Raw genomic sequence first — 22223 nt, forward strand, 5'->3', positions numbered from 1 at the left:
ATCTAATACTTTCAGAGGTTACTTCTACTCTGATTTTTTTAAAAAAAAGAATTTCAGCCATTAATTTTTTTAAAAAAGATTTTATTTGTTTATTTATTTATTTATTTATTTATTTATTTGACAGAGATCAAGTAGACAGAGAGGCAGGCGGGGAGGGGGAGAGCAGGCTCCCTGCTGAGCAGAGAGCCCGATGCGGGGTTCGATCCCAGGACCCTGAGATCATGACCTGAGCTGAAGGCAGAGGCTTTAACCCACTGAGCCACCAAGGCACCCCTCTACTCTGATTTTTATCACTGTAAGTTGTTAATATTGCCCATTCTTGAACTTCTGTGTCTGGTTTTGTGGCTCCACAAAGTATCTGAGACACATCTCTGTCAAGGATCTGTCATTTATTTTGTATTACTGAGTCTTCCATTATATGAATGCATCAACTTTTCTACAGTTTTCTGCCTGATTTCATGATATTAGCTTCACCAACAATGTCTCCTTTTAAATATTTTTCAGGTCTGTTTGTTTACTCTTTAATGAAAGCGAGAAGAGACTGGTGGTTTCTGGTTTAATGTGGCAGCTTAAACACAGGGGCTTATCTTCCTTCCCTCTTGAAACCCTACTAAAAGGACAAGAAAAAGATATTTGTCCTTAAAGAGAAAGACAATAGATGGGGTTCCTGGGTGGCCCAGTGGATTAAGGCTCTGCCTCCGGTTCAGGTCATGATCTCAGGGTCCTGGGATCGAGCCCCACATCGGGCTTTCTGTTTGGCCAGAAGCCTGCTTCCTCCTCTCTCTCTGCCTGCCTCTCTGCCTACTTGTGATCTCTTTCTGTGTTAAATAAATAAATAAAATTAAAGAGAGAGAGAGAGAGAGAGAATGGAAAAAAGTTACTGCAGCAGAGGACAGATGTGAGTAACATTTTTGGGATACAGAAAGCATGTGAACTGGGACTGTTTTCAGATAAAGATCTCTCCCCTTTGATGCCCACAGAGAAAAGGAAGATGATTTGAGCCACAGAACCCTAGGAAGTCTCTGGAATGGGACGCACCAAGTATCTCTGACAGTTGGGGGTGGGAAGGCAAAACAATGTAAGGAAAACTGGTTGGAAATTTATATAAAGAAGGCTTGACCCCAGCCAGATCCCATCCCCAGACAGGTAATGGCCTCTTGACAACCCAAGCAAAAGATTAGTGGTCTTCTCTGACATAGCTGAGGGTAGCCATAAGGTCCACTCTCTCCAAAACACAACCTAAGGAGTGTTGTGGCCAGGTTTTAAAAAATATCTCCTTCCCCATCCTGCAACTGGCAGGAAATCAGCAGACTCTGGAAAAACTGACCCAAAGGAAAAGACCTAAAGGCACTGACTAGGAGATTCTCTCTAGAAAATGACCAACTTTTCTGCTTGACCATCTGAGAGCAAAGCTTCTACATTAACAACCTCATTTGTTTACCCAGAACTTCTGATCAGCTGTTTCTGCCTCAGTCTAAGTTGAGGCAGCTGTTTCTGCCTCAGTCTAAGTCTAAGTTGTGAACCAAGAACCAACCACATGTCACCTGATATTTGAGCACACCCTCTACATGGAAGAGAATTCAAACGAAGTGGGCAGAAAGAACATGCTGGGAGCCAAGAGAGAAAATGCAGAGAATAGAAGAAAATTAAAAGGTGACAACAGCAACAACTGATATCCTCAGGATGATAGGAGAACTTTTACATTCATGAAAAGTAATGGTGTACTGTTTTTGAAGAGAATATGCATAGAATTGGGGCGCCTGGGTGGCTCAGTCCTTAAGGTCTGCCTTTAGCTTAGGTCATAATCCCAGGGTCCTGGGATTGAGCCCCACAATGGGATCCCTGCTCAGTGAGCTTGCTTCTCCCTCTCCCCACCCCTGCTGCTCCCCCTGCTGTGCTCTCTCTCTCTGTCAAATAAATAAATAAAATCTTTTAAAAAAGAATATGTATAAGACAAATAAGAATTATTAGAAATTATAAATATAATAGCCAGAATAAAAACATCAGTAAGAGGGTTGCAAGATGTAATTGAAGAAATTTCCCAGAAAATAAGGAGAGAAAAAAATATGAAAATTATGGAATTATTTCAAGAAGTCCAAGGGTTCACTAATGGGAGTTCCAGAGAAAACAGATTTCTAGGATATAGCTTCCAGAGTCAAAGAACCAGTCAGGTGTCTGACATAACAAATTCTCACAAGCCATGACCCATCATCATAAAATTTAGGAGGACCAAAGATTAAGAGCAGATTCTAAAACTGTCTTGAGAACAAACAGGTTACTCACAGAGTTTTGGAGTTTTGTAAGGAAGTCCGTGGACATCTCAAATCGAAACTAGGATGTAAGAACAATGTCTGGGAAGAAGGCAGAGTAGAAGTTCCAGTAACCTTCCTTTCCACCTAACAGATGTTGAGCAGGCAGCAACCCTCTTAAGTAACTGTTGTGGAACTCTGGACTTATGCAGGGGAAAGCTGGATGAAGATACTGGTAAATTTTTGGAATTTTGGTGCATTTCAGCCTATTTCGTGTTGGTGACTACCATTCCTCAGTCTCCAGCCCCATGTATGCAGCAGTGGGAGCAACTGGTCATATTGCTAGTCCAACTTGCTGGAATCTAGATGGGCAAGAGAGACCTTGTCCTCCAAATATTGGGACTATAGGTTCTGACTGCTCTTTGCTCTTTTTGATCAGTGAGTGATTAACACACAGGCTGGTGGCAATTGTTTCAACCCCCATCAGCTGAAGTGGCTTCCATGGGGATTTATTTATATTTTTAAAGATTATTTATTTATTTACTTGAGAGAGAGGGAGAGAGGGAGAGCAAGAGCAGGGGGTGGCAGGGGAGCAGAGGAAGAGAAGCAGATTCCGCACCAAGCAGGGAGCCTGATGTAGGACTCTGTCCAGGACTCTGAGATCATGACCTGAGCTGAAGACAGACACTTAACTGACTGAGGCACGCAGGCACCCCAAGTGTTCCATGGAGATTTAAAGAGACAGTACTTCCCCCCCCCTCCTCTTTGGTAGCCAGACTTTTAAGGAAATCTTTGTCAGGTTACTGGCTGACTGCAGAGATGAAGGAACAGAAACTTCAGTGACCACAGGCAATAAACACACATTTTCAAATGTAGTTTGAAAAAGCCACAAATGGACTCTAGCCATCAACAAGCAAGATACAAAAATTCCTGAGGAATGAGAGAATTAGAATTACTGCAACATAATACTCAAAATGTCCAGTTCTCAGAAAACTTACAAAACATACAAAGAGGAAAATATGACACATTCACAGAAAAAAAAATTGACACAAATTATCAATGAAGAAGTCTAGACATTAGAAATATTAGTCAAATATGTCAAATCAATGGTCTTAAATATATTCAATGAGCTAAAGAAAACTATGGACAAAGAACTAAAGGAAATCAGAAAAACAATGATGGATGAGAATATGAATAAGGAGATAGAAGTTGTAAAAGAAGGAACCAAAACTTGGAAGCAAGCAAGGTTTCCCTCAGTAGGTACATGGATGAATAAACAACAGTATATCCAAACAATGGAATTTATTCAACACTAAAAAGAAATGAGTTATCAGCCATGAAAACACATGGAGGAATCTTAAATGCATATTAGTAACTGAAAGAAGCTAAGTTGAAAAGGCTACTATGTGATTCTAGCTATATGATATTCTAGGAAAGGCAGAACCATACAAACTGTAGAAAGATGAGTGGTTGTCAGGGGCTTGAGGAGGGAGAAAAAAAGGTGGAGTGCAGGAGATTTTATAGGGCATGAAAACTAATCTGTATGATACTATCATGGTGGATACACGTCCTTATACATATTTGTGAAACCCCATAGATGGTACAACACCAAAGTAAATGTTTATGTAAACTTATGGACTTTGGGTGATAATGATGTATTAATGTAGACTCATTGCTTGTAACAAATGTATCACTTTATTGCAGGACGCTGATAGTATAGGAGGCTGGGCATGTTTGGGAGTATGAGGTGTAGGGGAATTCTCTGTACTTCCCACTCAATTTTTCTGTGAGCCCAAAACTGCTCTAAAAATAATCTATTGAACAATAGAAACAAATGGAAATTCTGGAGTTGAAGAAAAGTCCAATAACTGAAATTTTTAAAAACTCACTAAAGGTGTTCAACAACAGATTTGAGAAGGCAAAAGAAAGAATCAGTGAACCTGAAGATAAAACAATTAAATTGTTTAGTCTGAGAAAGCAAAGTTTTTTTTTAAAAATGAGGACAAGTGAACAGACTCTGGGGGACTTGTGGAGCCTCATCAAACATGCCACCATAAGTTTATAGGAGTTTCAGAAGGAGAGAAAGAAAAGGACATAAACTATATTTGAAGAAATAATGGCTGAAAATTTCTCAAATCTTAAGAGACATAAATATACACATTCAAAAATCTCAAAGAACTCTCAATAAGATAAATTCAAAGAGCCCATACTGAGACACTTTGTAATAAAAACGAGGAAACACAAAGACAAAGAGAACATTGTAAAACCTGAAACAGAGAAACAACTTGTCACATACAGGTGATCTTTAAAAACAATTAACAGCTAATTTCTCCTCAGAAACCATGGAGGCCAGGAGTTGGTGGGATGATGTATGTGAAGTCCTGAAAGGAAGTATTTGCCAACCAAGAATTATATAGCCAGCAAGACTATCCTTCAAGAATGAAGGGAAAATTAAGACATTTCCAGATAAATAGAAGCCAAGGGAGTCCATTACCCTCATTCATTACACCTGCCAAACATGGAATGCTAAAAGGAGTCCTTTTTGCAGAAATGAAAGTACCCTAGACATAGACACAGTCATAAAAACAGATAAGGGACATTGGTAAAGATAACGTCATAGGTAATTATAAAAGCCAGTATTATTGTACTTTTTGAGTGATTTGTAACTCCTCTTTTTTTCCCTATATGATTTAATGAAACAGTGCATGAAATAATGACGATAAATCTATGTTAATGGGCATAAAATGTATAAAAAGGTGGGGTGCCTGGGTGGTTCAGTTGTTCAGCAACTGCCTTCCATTCAGGTCTTGATCCCAGGCTCCTGGGATCGAGGCCCACATTGGGCTCCTTGTTTGGCAGGAAGACTGCTTCTCCCTCTCCAACTTCCCCTGCTTGTGTTCCATCTCTTTCCATCAAATAAATAAATAAAATCTTTTTAAAAATGTATAAAGAGGCTATCTGTGACGATAACAATATAAATAGGAAGAAACAGAGATATAAGAAGAGAATATGTGTGTATTATTGAAACTAAGTTAGTCTTCAAATCAAGTTTTTATGAGTTTAAGATTTAATTGTAATCTTCAAGATAACCACTAAGAAAATAACTTTAAAAAATACAAAAGAAGAAAGAAAAGGCAAATCAAATATTACACATGAGTAACTAACTAGATACCTAAAAAGATAGCAATGGAGGGACAGCAAGACAAAAAATATATAAAACATACAGAAAACAGATAAATGAGAGAAGAAAATCCTTTTTTATTAGTAACCACATCAAAATAAATGGACTAAATTTCTCTATTAAAAGGCAGAAATTCAGGGTGCCTGGGTGGCTCAGTGGGTTAAGCCTCTGCCCTTGGCTCAGGTCATGATCCTGGGGTTCCAGGATCGAGCCCTGCATCGGGCTCTCTGTTTGGTGAAGAGCCTGCTCCCCCGCCCCACCTGCCTTTCTGCCTACTTGTGATCTCTCTCTGTCAAATAAATAAATAAAATGTTAAAAACAAATAAACTTTAAAAGACAGAAATTGGCAGATTGTATTAAAAAAAGAAGAGAGCCTCCATCTATACGCTGTCTACAAGAGACTTTAGATAAAAAAATAATAAAGAGATTGTACAAAACAATCTTAAAAAGAGATTGTAAGTAAAAACAGTGGATAAATATGTTCCATGCAAAAAATAGCCAAAAGAGAGCCAAGGTGGTATTATTATTGTCAGACAAAATAGGCCTTTAAGCAAAAGTTATAAGAAACAAAGATTATAAGGTTATAAGAAACAAAGAAGGACAAAATATATCAATAAAAAGTTTTACCACAATAAACATACATGCACCTAATAACGGAGCCCCAAAATATACGAAACAGAAATTAACAGAATTGAAGGGAGAAAAAGATAATTCTGCAGTAATATTTGGATATGGCAATACCCACTTTCAGTAATGGATAGCAGAACCAGGCAAAAGATTAATAAGGAAATGGAGGACTTGAATGATACTATAAACGAGCTACAAATAAACACTATAAACCAATGATGTATAATGAACATACACAGTGCGTTACACTCAACAACAGCAGAATACATGTTCTTCTCAAGTGTGCATGGAATATTCTCTATGATAGACCATATATTACATCATAGGGGCACCTGGGTGACTTAGTCCATTAAATGTCCAACTCTTGATTTTGGCTCAGATCATGATCTCAGGTTGTGAGATCAAGTTGGGATCCACTGGGCATGGAGTCTGCTTAAGAGTATCTCTCTCCCTCTGCCCTTCTGCCTCTTCCCCCTTCACTTTCTTTTAAAATAAAAAACAAGGGGCGCCTGGGTGGCTTAGTGGGTTAGGCCTCTGCCTTCGGCTCAGGTCATGATCTCAGGGTCCTGGGATCAAGCCCTGCATGGGCTCTCCGCTCAGCGGGGAGCCTGCTTTTCCCCCCTCTCTCTGCCTGTTTGTGATTTCTATCAAATAAATAAATAAAATCTTTAAAATAAAATAAAAAACTGACCATATATTAGGTTACAGAACAAATTTTAACAGGTTCTAAAAAATTGAAGCCATTCAAAATATCTTTTCTGATCAAAATGGAATGCGACTAAAAATCAATAACAGAAGGAAAACTGGGAAGTTCACAGATATGTGGAAACTGAACAACCTACTCTTAAACAGCTGCCGTATCAAAGCAGAAATCACAAGGAGAATTAGAAAAATATGGAGATAAATGAAAATGAAAACATGACTTACCAAAAGTTATGGGATACTGGAAAGTAAGGCTGAAGGAGATATCTGTAGCTGCAAATGCATACACTAAAAAAATAGAAATTCTCAGGGTGCCTGGGTGGCTCAGTGGGTTAAGGCCTCTGCCTTTGGCTCAGGTCATGATCCCAGGGTCCTGGGATCCAGCCCTGCATCGGGCTCTCTGCTCGGTGGGGAGCCTGTTTCCCCCTCTCTCTCTGCCTGCCTCTCTGCCTACTTGTGATCTCTCTCTCTCTTTCTGTCAAATAAATAAATAAATAAAATCTTAAAAAAAAATAGAAATTCTCAAATTGTAACCTAACTGTACACCTTGAGGAACTAGAAAAAGAAGAGTGAACTAAACCCAGAGATATTGGATGGAAAGAACTAATAAAGATTGGAGTGGAGATAAATAAAATATAGAACCGGAAAAACTGTACTACAGATAATCAACAAAACTGAAAGTTTATTCTTTGAATAGATTAACAAAATTGACAGACCTTAACTAAACTGACTAAGAAAAACAGAAAACTCGAATTACTAAAGTCAGAAATGAAAGTGGGACATGAAAAGATGCTCAGCATCACCCATCATCAGGGAAATGCAAATCAAAACTACAATGAAATATCACCTTACACTTGTCAGAATGGTTAAAATAAAAAATACAAGAAATAGGAACTGTTGGTGAGGATGTGGAGAAAAAGGAACCCTCTAGCAGTATTGGTGGGAATAAAAATTGGTGCAGCCACTGTGGAAAACAATATGGAGGTTCCTTAAAAATTAAAAATAGAACTATTGGGGCACCTGGGTGGCTCAGTGGGTTGGGCAACTGCCTTCGGCTCGGGTCATGATCTCAGGGTCCTGGAATCAAGCCCCGCATCGGGGTCTCTGCTGGGCGCAGAGCCTGCTTACCCTCCTGCCTACTTGTTATCTATCTCTGTCAAATAAATAAGTAAAATCTTTAAAAAAAAAAATAGAACTACCTTGTGATCTAGGAATTGCACTACTAGGTATTTACACACACACACACACACATATATATATATATATATATATATATATATATATATATATATATATATATAAAGGGATACATGCACCCCTGTGTTTATTGCAGCATTATTTACAATAGCCAAGCCATGGAAGCAGACCAAGTGTTCATGGATAAACAAATGAATATGTGGTATATATCGACAATGCCGTACAACTCAGCCATAAAAAAAGAATGAAATCTTGCCATTTGCTAAGACATGGATGGAGCTGGAGAGTATTATGCTAAGCAAAATAAGTCAGTCAAAGAAAGACAAATACTGTATGATTTCACTAATATATGGAATTTAAGAAACAAAACAAATGTGCAAAGGTGAAAAAAAGAGAGAGAGAGGCAAACCAAGAAACAGACTTAACTATGGAGAACAAACTGTTGGTTACCAGAGGCAAGGTGGGTGGGGGATGGGTGAAATAGATAATGGGGATTATACAGTACACTTACCATGATGAAAATAAAATAAAATGGGGAAAAAAAGAGATAAAAAAATGAAAGTGGGATATTATTACAGATTTTACAGATTATGAGAATACTATGAGCAATTATACATTGAACTAATTGAGTAACCTAGATAAACAAATTCCTAGAAACATACAATTTACAAAAACTGACATGAAAAAGGAATACCCGAACAGACCTATATGTAACAAGTAAGAAGATCGAATCAGTAATCAGAAACCTCTCAGTGAAAAGCCCAAGAGCAGATGGTGTCACTGGTGAGTCCGATGAAACACTTAAGAGAAGAATTGACACTAATACTTCTCAGACTCTTCTAAAAAAATTGAAGAGGAGGGAATACCTCTTAACTCATTCTATGAGGTCAGCATTACACTGCTACCAAAGCCTCAGAAAGACAAAATAAGAAAAGAAAATTACAGACCAATATGTCTTATGAACACAGATGTAAAAATCCTCAACAAGATATTAGCAAATAAATTCCAAAAGCTATATTAAAAGGATTCTACACCACAAAAAAGTGGGGTTTTCTTTTCTTGGAATGCAACAATGGTTCATTACACAAAAACTAATCAGCATAATATACCACATTAAAAGAATGAAAAGAAAAACTGTATGCTCATCTCAGTTGGTGCAGAAAAAGCATTTGACAAAATCCAAAACCTTTCCATAATCAAAAAAATAAAACAGTAAAGCAAAAATAGGAGAAAACTTCCTCAATATGATTATAGCCATATATGAAAAACTCACAGCTGACATCCTACTCAATTGTGGAAGACTGAAAGCTTCCCTCCTAAGAGCAGCAACAAGACAAGAATGACCACTTTCACTGCATCAATTGAACATAGTACTGAAAGTTCTAGCTAGAGCAATTAGACAAGAAAAAGAAATAAGACATCTAAATTGGAAAGGAGAAAGTTAAATTATCTCTGTTCACAGATAACGTGATCTTATATGTAAAGTCCCTAAAAGTTACACACACACACACACACACACACACACACACACACACACCGTTATTAGAGCTAATGGTAAGTTGTAGGATAAAATCGAAACACAAATATATATATTTGCAGCAAACAATTCTAAAAGGAAATTAAGAAAACAATTCCATTTACAAAGGCATAAAAAAAGAATAAAATGCTTAGAAATAATCTTAACCAAGGTAGCAAAAACACATTCACCAAAAAACTACTAAACATTACTGAAATTAAAGAAGACTTAAACAAGGACATCCTATGTTCATGGACTGGAAGACTTAATATTAAGATGGCAATACTACCCAAGGTGATCTACAGATTCAATGTAATCCTTAACAAAATCCCAGTAACTTTTTTATACAAATACAAAAATTCATCCTAAGACTTCATATGGAATTGCAAGGAACCCTGAATAAACCAAAACAACTTTGAAGAATAAGAATAGTTGGAGGGGGGCACCTGGGTGGATCAGTGGGTTGAGCCTCTGCCTTCAGCTCAGGTCATGATGTCAGGGTCCTGGGATCAAGCCCTGCATCAGGCTTTCTGCTCGGCAGGGAGCCTGCTTCCCCCTCTCTCTCTCTGCTTACCTTGCTTGTGATCTCTCTATATATATATGCCAAATAAATAAATAAAATCTTTTTAAAAAGTAAAAATTTTTTAAAAAGATGGGTTGAAGGACCAGCACTTCCTGATTTCAAAACTTATTGCAAAGCTAAAGTAAACGGTTAAGTAGTATAATACCGGAATGATGACGGCCACCTGGAACAGTGGAATGGTACAGAAATGGACCAGAAATAAACTCTCACAGAAACAATCCATTGACTTTCAAAAGGGGTCCAAAATATTTCAGTGGGGTAAGGACAATCTTCAATAAATGGTGCTGAGAAAACTGGATATCCACATGTGAAAGAATGAAGTTGAACCCTTACCTTACAATATATACAAAAATTAACTTAAAATGCATCAGAGACCTAAAGTTAAGGCTGAAACTATAAAACTTTTAGAAGAAAAGAGGGGAAGGTCTTCACGGATTGAATCTGGCCATGACACTTTTGATACAACACCTAGATAGACTGGATTTCATAAAAATTTAAAACTTCTGTGCGTATCAAGAGAGTGAAAAATGGGAGCTCACGGAATGGGGGCAAATATCTCTGATAATGGATTAATATGCAGAAGATATAAAGAACTACTGAGACTCAAGAACCAAAATGAAATCCCCAAAAGGGATTAATATGCAGAATATATAAAGAACTACCAAGACTCAAGAACCAAAATGAAACGAGTCAAGCCAAAAGGGACAAAATACTTGAATTGACATTTCTCCCAAAGAAGACATCCAAATGGCCTATAAGCATATACAAATAGTCATCATCATCAGTCATTAGAGAAATTCAAATCAAAACTACAGTGAGATATGTTCATTCATGTTCATTAGAACGGCTATTTTCAAAAAAGGGAAAAATAACAAGTGTTGACAAGAACATGGAGGAATCGGACCCCTCATGTATTGATTATGGGAATGCAAAAGGTGGCAACCACAATAGAAAACAATTTGGCAGTTCCTCAAAAAGTTAAATACGGAGCTAACGTTGGGCCCAGCAATTCCAGTTCTAGGAATACACCGCAAGGAACTCAAAACAGCGATTCAAACAGACACTTGTACACCAGCGTTCACAGCAGCGTTATTCACAATAGCCAAAATGTGGAAAGCCCAAGTGTTTATCATTAGATGAAAGAATAAGTAAAAAGAGCTATGTACACTGCAATATTATCCAGTTATTAAAATGAGTGAAGCACTGGCACATGGAGGAACATGGAAGAACTTTCTAGATCTTATACTTAGTGAAATAAGCCAGCCACAAAAGGACAAACATTATATGATTCCACTTGAGTGAGGGACCCAGACCAGGCAAGTTCACAGAGGCAGAACGCAGACTAGAGATTACCAGGCACTGGGGGTGGGGAAGGGAACTGGGAGGATGAAAAGTTTTGGGTAGATAGTGGTGATGGTTCCAAAACATTGTGCGTGTACTTAACACCACTGAGTTGTACACTTAAAAATGACTAAAATGCTAAATTTTATTCTGTATATTTCACACACACACACAAAAAGCAAACCAGAAGGAAAAGATAGGGAACAATGCTCCAAATTTATGATAGAAATATTTTCAGTCTAGGGCACCTGGGTGGCTCAGTGGGTTAAGCCACTGCCTTCGGCTCAGGTCATGATCTCAGGGTCCTGGGATCAAGGCCCGCATCAGGCTCTCTGCTCAGCAGGGAGGCTGCTTCCTTCTATCTCTCTCTCTGCCTGCCTCTCCGTCTACTTGTGATCTCTCTCTGTCAAATAAATAAATAAAATCTTAAAAAAAAAAGAGAAATATTTTCAGTCTAGAACACTGCATGTTATTAATCAAGTATGTGGTCAAATAAAGATGTTATGAGACACACAAAGTCTCAAAAACGTTTATCTTGGGGCGCCTGGCTGGCTCAGTGGGTTGAAGTCTCTGCCTTCAGCTCAGGTCATGATCCCAGCCAGAGTCCTGGGATAGAGCCCCGCATCAGGCTCTCTGCTCAGCGGGGAACCTTCTTCCTCCTCTCTCTCTGCCTGCCTCTCTGCCTCCGTGTGATCTCTGTCTGTCAAATAAATAAATAAAATCTTTAAAAAAAAAAAAAAAAGTTTATCTTCCATCCATGCACCATTTCCTGGTGAGCTACTGGGGGATATGCTCCATCAAATGTAGGGAGTAAACAAAACAATGAGGAGAGGGGGAGAAAGAGTGGCTCCATCTCAGCAAAGAGATGAAGTTAAAATTCTCAGAATGATGATGAAAGAAGTCTCTGGGGACAGCATTTATAGGCCTAGAGGGAATCCTCTCCCAGCTAAAAAAGAAAAGAGGGAAGAAAGGTCTCCAATGAAAACGTTGAAATAATAGACAAGTGAGTATGTTTGGCCAACTGACAGGTTGAGCTTGTCACAGAGCTGCGGATAAATTACTGATACGCACAGAGAAAACTGAGGCGCTATCAAGCCCAGGGAAATCATAGAACCCGTATGGTTCCGCTGGGAACAAAATCCACAACATCATAAATGTGTGAGCAACAGTCCATGAGTAACTCAGAGACTTTGAATTATGAGTAACAAATGTTACGCATTTGTGTGAGTGGAGATAGCCATTAGACCACTGTCAATGAACAAAGGCAATACTGGGACTTACAAGAGAGGATGAATAAAAGGAAGAACAGAACTCTAGAGCATTTTACATTTGGGGGCAACTGATTAGCCGACAGCAAAGAGAGCAGTCTATCCTTGAACAGCTGGGTTGGCTGAAGGGATCCAAAGGCATTTGTGGTGTTGATGGATTCAACCACACAATGTGCCAGGCTGGCTGAGTACACTGCTGTTGCTGTTCCATCCATCATCCGGTCAGCTCCATTGTCTGTATCAGACGGGCTCACAGTCTCCATGGGTCTAACTAAAGGCAGGGCTCTGGGAGACTGGGTGGAGGAGAGGTTGTGCGGACACAGACGGTGATGTAAGAATTGAGTTCTTGTCTTACAATGTAAGAAGTTAATACATAGTATATAAAATTGGAAAGTCAAGAACTAGCACTGTATGCCTATTATATTCTGAGACTCTTTGAGAGTGAGCCCAGTGAAGCTATCAGGTAGCAAGGACTGGGAACCACTGGACTATGTATCCCGGGCCCAGCACTTCCTAACTTTGTGGTCTTGGGCAGAACGTCACCTCCTGGAACCCCAGTGTCCCCATCTGTAAAATAGGGATATTATTATTTACTTTATATGGCCAATGTGAACATTTCATGCATGGCAGCTGCTTTGCCTGGCATCGTACTGGGCTATTAGTAAAAGGTTAACCTTCTGAGCTATTGCCCTTATTAATACTGCCACTCCTTGCAATATGGAGTACTGTGCTGGCCAAGGCCTGGGCCTGAGTCAAGGGAAGAATAAAAGGGCAAATTCCTGCCTAAGGGTCTAAGACAACTCCATATCTCTCTCTATGGTGGGGAGAGAGTCCCATCCCCATGAGAAAGGAACAGGAGGGATGTAAAATCTCAGGTCCTCCTTCTGACTCTTTCCAGTTTTGTCAAAAAAATCTTGAATTGAAAAGAAAGGACAAAAACAACTTCAAGACGGGAGGAATTTCTCATCCAGTCTTTAAGTAAACACAATGTGAACTGGGGGCTTTGAGCTAGGCTGTCACCGGTGGGGTGAGGTCAGGAGGGGATTCCAATGTGAAGAGATGGGGTGCGTGTCCCGGAGGAGGTCACAGCCTGACACCTGGGGCACCCGCAGGAGAACAGGCAATGACCACTTACAACCTCGCTTTTATTTACATGAAGAAGAAGGAAGAGGAGGTAGAGGGGTTGGGGTGGTGGGAGAGGTAAGAGGACAAGGTGATGGGAAGAGACAAAGAAGGGAATGAGAAGGTGGCTTTTCATTTCAGTTCATTGTAACTGATTTCCTACCAGGCTCTTCTGAAATACTGAATACAGGTTGGAGACTGACCTCAGCCAGCCCCCACCCCAAACTACCTTTCAGAGATTCTCAGGGTGGTGAGCCCACTGTCCCCACACAGGATTTAAGTCAGAACTAAATTGGGTCTTGGGAATCCTAGTCAAGTCACTTTCTCAGTTTTGGTTTATAAAAAGGGGATGACCATTTCTACCTATTATAATTTTTGCCTCCTGTTAGCTCATTTTGAAAATTGATTTGCCACAGTTCAGTGGCTGAACTTTGAGAGAACCAAAGTACGTGTGGTGGGGAAACCACAACTCACCACTGAATCACCTTGGGAAACAGCACACAACCTCAGCTTTCCTTATCTGCAAAATGGAGGATATTGGCTTTCCTCTGCAGAGAAAGTTCTCGCAAGGATGTGTATGTGACATGCATGTAACTGGTCTGAGACACAGCTGCCAAGTGCTGGTTACTTGTCTGATACAAGTGGTATAAAATATAATGGATTAATTATAGTCACAATTATAATCATTTTATAGTAATATAAAACCATAGAATCTCTTATAATGATAGAATATTTTTATTAATAATGGTATATCCTCGAATTAGCCCTCCAGGCCTGGGAACTTCTCCCGCAGCCTCAACTTGTAGCTTAAGCATCATAATTTTCTAAAAACACTTGCCCCCATACCTGTCTTATCCTCTTGCCTCTCCTCTCCTCTGAGCTGTCTCACATGTGTCTTCCTGGATGACCTTGTGGTCTGAGCATGTCTACCTGGTCATATTTCTTGTTTTGTAACTTACATTTGAAGGTGTAGCCATTCTGCCTCATTTCACTGTCTCATTCATCTCTGAGTCTGTGCTTTCCATAATACCAGGACATAGTAGGTCCTTGATAAATGCTCATAAATGACCTTGCACATTGCTGTCCTCAGTAAAGATTTGTGGAATGAAAAGCAGTCTCCATTTTTGCACTGTGTTATAGGCAGCTGGGCTGGGACAATATTCAAGTTTTACTCTTCCCCCTCTCCTGCCTGCATTTCCTCCATTCAAGTAGGACTCAGGGCAGAAGTGTCCTGGAGTGGAGAGAGGGAAAAGCAAAAATCTTGGCTTTTGCTTTTAAAACTTAGGGGAGAGGATTCCTGGAATAGACAAAGTAAGTGGACCAGAAACCAGCACAGGAAATAATTTCATATATATATATTTATACACACACACACACATATACACATATATACATGTGTATGTATCTATGTAAATAACTTCACATATACATATATGTGTGTGTATATATATATATATATATAACAAAAACAAAACCACCAGCCCAAAGATTTAAGTGTGAAAAAGAATAAAATTACAAAAGTTCTAGAGAAAAAAAATGCCCTGATATTTCTTTGTAACCTTGGAGTATGAAAGGCCTTTCTAACTATGACCCCATATCCAAAATCCGTAAAAGACAAGACTGATAAAATAGACTTCACAGAACAAGCAAACAAAAAAACCCCAAACACGACCAAGAATGCCTTCAGAAAAGTCTAAAGGCAAATAGAAAGTGAGAACAAAACATTGCAGTTCATATCTGTAAATAGAAGGGGAAAAGCCAGTTACCCAATAGAAAACTGAGCAAACACAGTGGACAGTTCACAGACAGGGAAAAACATCATAAAGATGTCTGGTTCATTCCAAAGACAACCATGCTGATACTATCTTCCCTTTAATGGACTTAAAAATCCAGAAGCTTAATAATACCTTCTAATGACAAAGTCATGAGGAAACTGGCACTCCAGTTCAGTATGGAAAGTAGGCAGGGGTGGGTAGGGATAACCCTCGTGGAGGTCAATTTGGCAACATTTGTCAAAATTACTGATGCATTTACCAGTGATACAGTGATTAAACTTTGGGATTTATCCCAGAGTGTGAAATAATAAATTCACTGCAGCAATGTTTGTAATAGCAGAAGATTGGTAAAAACCGAAATGCTCATCAATAGAGGACTGAATGAGTAAATTATAGTATGCTTATATACAGGACTACATGCATCTCTAAAAAAAGAATTACGAAGCTCTTTGTATATTGCTATGAAAAGAACTCTAAGATATATTATGTGGAAAAACAAAAACAAAAATACTGTACATAACAGCATAGTTCATAGGGTCGGACCTACCTTCCTTCCTTCCTTCCTTTTTGCAAAAAGGGGGAAAGTTCAAATCTGTTAAGTGTTAGCATACATACAAAGAAACATTATAAAGAAATACAAGAAACAAAAAAAATGGTGTTTTAAATAAAAATCTTAGAAATAAATTTAACAAAAGAGTGCCAAACTTGTGTACATTGAAAACTACAAATTTTTTTGACAGAAATCTTAAAAAACCTAAATAAATGGAGAGACATCCCATATTCATGGATTGAAAGACTTAATATTGTTAAAATGGCAATATTCCCCAAATTATTCTACAGAGTCAATGCAATCCTAATAAAAAAATCACAGCTGACTTTTCTGCAGAATTTGACAAGCTGATCCTTAAATCATATAGAAATGCAAGAGACCCAGAAGAGCCAAAGCAATCTCAAAAAAGAAGAACTTTTTTGGAAGTTGGAAGAGACAGTTTTCAATTTCAAAACTTACTACAAAGCAATAATAAATAAGACAGTGTAGTACTGGCATAAAGATAACCATAGACCAATGGAATAGAATTGAGAGTCCATTAATAAAGCCTAACATTTATAGTCAATTGATGTTCAACAAGGGTTTCAAGACAACTCAATGGGAGAAAGGATAGTCTTCAACAAAGATTGCTGAGAGAATAGGATAGACATGTGTAAAACAGGAAATTTGGACACCTAGGGCACCTGGGTGGCTCAGTGGGTTAAAGCCTCTGCCTTCAGCTCAGGTCATAATCCCAGGGTCCTGGGATCAAGCCCTGTATCGGGCTCTCTGCTTGGTGGGGAGCCTGCTTCCTTCTCTCCTTCTGCCTGTCTCTCTGCCTACTTGTGATCTTTCTTTCAAATAAATAAATAAATCCTTTCTTTAAAAAAAAAAGGAAATTTGGACTCCTACCTCCCACCATACCCAAAAATTAACTCCCAGTGATCATAGATCTAAATGTAAGAGCTAAAATGATAAATTTAGAAGAAAACAAGTGAATCTTCATGCTTTGGGGTTAGGCAATGACACCAAATGCATAAATGGCTACAGAGAAGATTGAGAGATTGGACTTTATCAAAATTAAACACGTTTGTGTTTCACAGAATACTATCAAGAAAATAAAAGGACAATCCACAGAGTGGGAGGAAATATTTGCAAACCATATATATGTTGGAGGATCCAGAATATATAAAAGAATGCTTATAATTGAATAGTGAAAAACAACCCAATTTAAAAATAGGTTAAGGAGTTAGTCATTTTTCCAAAAAGATAATGTGAATGGCTACTAAGCTCATGAAAAGATGGTCAACATCACATGTCAATAGGGAAATGCAAATCAAAACCACACTGACATACGTACTAAAATGACTGTAATGAACAAAGGGATAATGACACGTGTTCCTGAGGATGTGGAGAAACTAGAACCCTCATACAGGAAGCAAGAGTATCAAATGGTACAGCTACCATGGAAAACAGTTTGGTAGTTCCTCAAAGTGTTAAGCAGAGAATTGCTCTAAGACCCAGCAATTCCGCTCCAAGACAAATGAAAACATGTCCACCCAAATACTTGAACACGAGTGTTCATGGCAGCATTATTCATAATAGCCAAAAAGCAGAAACAACCCAAATGTCCATCAATTGATGAATGGGTAAAATGTGGTATATCTATTAAATGGAATATTATTGGGCCATAAAAAGGAAAAAAGTGCTGATATATACTACAAAATGAATGAAGCTTAAAAACATCATGCTAGGAGGAAGAAGGCAGTTTGCAAAACACCACATTGGATTTTTTTTTAAGATTTTATTTATTTATTTGACAGAGAAACAGAGAGAGATTGAGAGAGCACAAGCAAGGGAAGCAGCAGGCAGAGGGAAAACGAGAAGCAAGCTTCCTGCTGAGCAAGGAGCCCGATGTGGGGCTCGATCCCAGGACCCTGGGATCATGACCCGAGCCAAAGGCAGGCAGGCGCTTAACCCACTGAGACACCCAGGTGCCCCACATTGGATTTTTTTTTTTAAGATTTTTATTTTATTTACTCGACAGAGAGAGACACAGCCAGAGAGGGAACACAGGCAGGGGGAGTAGGAGAGGAGGGAGCAGGGAGCCTGTTGTGGGGCTTGATCTCAGGACCCTGGGATCATGACCTGAGGTGAAGGCAGACACCCAATGACTGAGCCACCCAGGTGCCCCAATTGGATAAAACCACATTCGATTTTTATAAAGTTGTCCAAAACAGGAGCTTAAGTGTGTCTGGGTGGCTTAATCGGTTGTGTGGCTGACTCTTGACTCTGGCTCAGGTTTCGAGCTCAGGCTCTTGGGATGGAGCCCTGTGTCTGACTCTGTGCTTAGCAGGGAATCTGCTTGAGATTCTCTCTCTCCCTCTTTCTCTGCCCTACTCCCCAAATAAATAAAGAAATCTTTTTAAGAAAAATACAGACAAATCTGGGGCACCTGGGTGGCTCAGTGGGTTAAGCCTCTGCCTTTGGCTCCGGTCATGATTCCAGAGTTTCTGGATCGAGCCCCGCATCGGGCTCTCTGCTCAGCAGGGAGCCTGCTTCCTCCTCCCTCTCTCTGCCTGCCTCTCTGCCTACTTGTGATCTTGTGATCTCTGTCTGTCAAATAAATAAATAAAGTCTTTAAAAAAAAAAAGAAAAAGAAAAATACAGGCAAATCTGTAGAGACAGAAAGCAGATTAGTGATAACCTAAGGCCTGGGGTGGGGAGGAATGGAGAGTGTGAGGTGATGAAGATGTCCTAAAATTAGATCATCGTGCTGATTGCATCAGTCTGCAAACACACTCAGCATCATTGCCTCGCACACTTTAACGGGGTAAACTGTGTGATGTGTAAAGGATACGGCAGTTAAGCCTATTTCCTTCCAGGGAGGCAGGAAGTAGGCAGCTGAAGGACGGAGAGAAGGAAGACTTCATATTGTCTACCTTTTTATACTTTCTGTACTTCCGCTGTGTGACCACCATCTACTCAAAACACAAATTGAAAATACAAAAGGATCAAACCAAATTAGAGAGGACTCTGACCCCTCCCTCTTTTGGGGGGAGGAGAAGGAGGGCGATGCTGCCGCCCCAGCACACTGTGAAGTTATGGGTGGGGGGCTTCTGGGTTAGATTGGACAGGGCAGCCCTAGAGAGCTTCTGAGACATACTCGTGGTCTGGGTGCCACCAAGCTGTGGGACCTGACGGGGACCCAATGGTGCCATGCCTGCTCCCCACTCCTCCACCGTGACCTGGATCTACAGAAAATCCCAGAACCATCATCCAACCCCCCAAAGAGCCAGGAAAACCCCAAGACTGACACCAGCCAGGCAGAATAGAACCTCGAGAAACTTCTGTTGACATAGAGGGAAGAAGAGAGAACCCCTTGCACACCTGGTTTTGAGGACCAGGCTCACACCCCCGGCCTCCTGCACCCTGAGACCCAAGAGCAGCCAGGGGGATGATGGTCGGACCCCTCTGCCTGGGATTCCTCGTGTGCTTGGCTTAAGAGGTTCTGTACCGAGAAAGACGTCTGTGGTCACATTAGTTCGGAAAATGCCAGATTAAAGAAACCCAAAGCTTTTTTAACTGCAGCCCTTCTCCGAGCCTTTGCTTGGGACTCCTCAAGAGGGGCTTTGGCAGGTTCAAAGCCCTTTCGAGGTTCTGAGGGACATCTGGTAGGGCAGAGGCTCTTCTTCATAGTAAAGCTGAGGAAACACAGCCAGGGGAGGTGAAAGGCTCATCCAAGCTCACACAGGGAGTCTGTGAACACCGGGGAGCTAGAACCCTGAACTCCAGGCCGGGGCGGATTCTGGGGCACATGGCAGCCACGCTCAGTGCCTCCTCATGGTTCGACCAATTCCGGGCCCGTGGTCCTGGGGGCCCAGGCAGTTTCAGCCTGATTCAAGGTGGCGTCTGGCCCTTGCCTGCTCTGAAGGTCTTAGAAATTGTATACATTTGAGCCCTTAGCTGGGGACATGTCTGGGGACAAGGTTAGTAGGTTTATAAAGGAATCAGAGAAAAGATGTGCTCCCTGCCTGATAGGAGCAGGACAGAGCGGGAGGCAGCGGTGCATGAACCCAAGCCAGGCCACCCAGGGCCCCAAAGAGCCCCTCAAACCCACCCTTGGGGTCCCCTCTGCGCAGCACAGACTTGGATCCTTCCACTCCAACAAACTATGCTTCCTGGTTCGGGCCTTCAAATGGGCCTTTAAAACCCTGATAAAAATTCTACAGGGTAAACTACCCAGCTTCTTCAATAATAAATAGGAGGGGGGAAAGGGGAGACCAGAGGGGAACTGTTCTAGATTAAAATGTGTCATCAGGGGCGCCTGGGTGGCTCAGTGGGTTAAGCCGCTGCCTTCGGCTCAGGTCATGATCTCAGGGTCCTGGGATCAAGGCCCGCATCAGGCTCTCTGCTCAGCAGGGAGCCTGCTTCCCTTCCTCTCTCTCTCTGCCTGCCTCTCTGCCTACTTGTGATCTCTGTCAAATAAATAAATAAAATCTTTAAAAATAAAGTGTGTAATCAAAGCCATAATGGGGGCGTAGTCAAATCCTGATTTGAACAAATCAACTGGAAAAGACATTGATGAGACAGTTGGAAATTCTCAACACTGACCAGCTATTTGGTAATACTGGGGGGGGCGACATTCTATTTCTTTTTTTTTTTTTTAAGATTTTATTTTTTTATTTGACAAAGAGAGGAAGAGAAGGATCACAAGTAGGCAGAGTGGCAGCCAGAGTCGGGAGGGAGAAGCAGGCTCCCTGCTGACGTGGGGCTTGATCCGAGAACCCTGGGATCGTGACCTGAACTGAAGGCAGACGCTTAACCGACTGAGCCACCCAGGTGAACCTGGGGGCTGGGGGGCGGGGGGCTTCTTTTTCAAACTGGTCAGAGTTTGATGGTTAATTTTTTCATTTTTGTTTTTTAAAAGGCTTTTAGAGTTCAATGCTGAGGAATCCACAAATCAAACAATGCAGTGTTTGCTATTAGCTTTTAAATGATCCAGGGGGGGCTGCTGGGAACACGGAAGGCATGGAAAGGGGGGGCCGTATGTTGATAATCGTCAAAGCTGGAGGATGTATGCAGAAGCTGCATTAAACTCTCCTCCGCACTTTGGCTTCAAAATAAAATACTTTTTAAACCTCCTGGCCAACCTGGCTGAGGTGCCCTGGCCAGCTTGGGGTCGGGGGCATCTGGGATGGAATTTCCGCTTATGTGCTGATCTTCCAAGCTCCAGGCTCCTCTCCTGGGGTGCAAGGTGCAGACCCCCAAGGCCCCCAGACTTGGGGCTGTCCGTGTGCAGAGGCGTGGGGCGACCCTCAGACTGCCCGAGCTTGCCTCTCTGCTGTGGAGGCCGTGCGCAGCAATCCCCATCGAATCCATGCAGGGTACCCCTGGCCGAGCCCTCTTCGCCCCCACTCACCCCCACCCGGCCACCTCCCCAGCTACTCACGCCACTCTTCCTGGCCCGCCCGGCTCCGGCCACCTTGCCTGCTCCAGCCCAAGCCGCTCATTACTCAGGACGTTTATTATTAGCCTGAGATTTGATTAGTGCCTGAGCTGCACTTCCTGGGTTTTCCCCCCAACCTGTAGGATGTAAATCAGCGGCACCCCCTCCCGCCCTGCACCTGTGTGTTAGGAGCTGAGGTGGGTGGCCTGGGACTGCTCGGAGTCCCCGCCAGTGCCATCCTTCAACGGAGCCCCCTCTGCGCCCTGCCCACCAGCACCCGCAGAGCAGGGGAAGGACAGGACTGGCCCGGCCTTGGGGTGAGGTATAAACTGATATGACCGCAAGCTGGCCCTGACCCACAGCTTGGACCACAGCTTTTTCCAGCCCCATGGCACACGTTCCCAGCTTTAGCCAGGGTGACCCCACTCTCCAGCCTCCAAACATTGCTCAGCACTGTCCCTTTTCCTTGACACCCATTTCCTATTTCATTGCTGGGTCATCTCTTCCTGTTCTGGCTTCAGGCTCATCTGAGGAGCCAACTCCTCCAGGAAGCCATCCCTGACTGCCCCAGGCCACGTTAAATGCCCATTCTCTGTGCTTCCTAAGCCCTATCAAAACACTCGAGAAGTTGACACCCTGGGTTTGAACCTCAAGTTTGGCTGCTTACCTGCAGGAAGCCTTTGG

General features: G+C 41.3%; 1 protein-coding gene across 2 annotated transcripts in view; it reads right to left on the reverse strand.

Moving 5' to 3' along the window:
• Nucleotides 1-21638, reverse strand: part of TNFRSF13B (TNF receptor superfamily member 13B) — a 35393-nt gene extending 13755 nt beyond the window's left edge. The window contains exon 1 of one of the 2 annotated variants that reach the window (XM_032321772.1): nt 21543-21638. In XM_032321772.1, the coding sequence (XP_032177663.1) occupies nt 21543-21603 (61 nt within the window). In that variant the 5' untranslated portion in view covers nt 21604-21638. The remainder of the gene's footprint in view (nt 1-21542) is intronic. The other variant, XM_032321771.1, reaches the window with a different exon arrangement.
• Between the last annotated feature and the right edge of the window lie 585 nt (nt 21639-22223).

The sequence above is a fragment of the Mustela erminea genome, chromosome 18 (assembly GCF_009829155.1).
Source record: "Mustela erminea isolate mMusErm1 chromosome 18, mMusErm1.Pri, whole genome shotgun sequence".
NCBI lineage: Eukaryota > Metazoa > Chordata > Mammalia > Carnivora > Mustelidae > Mustela > Mustela erminea.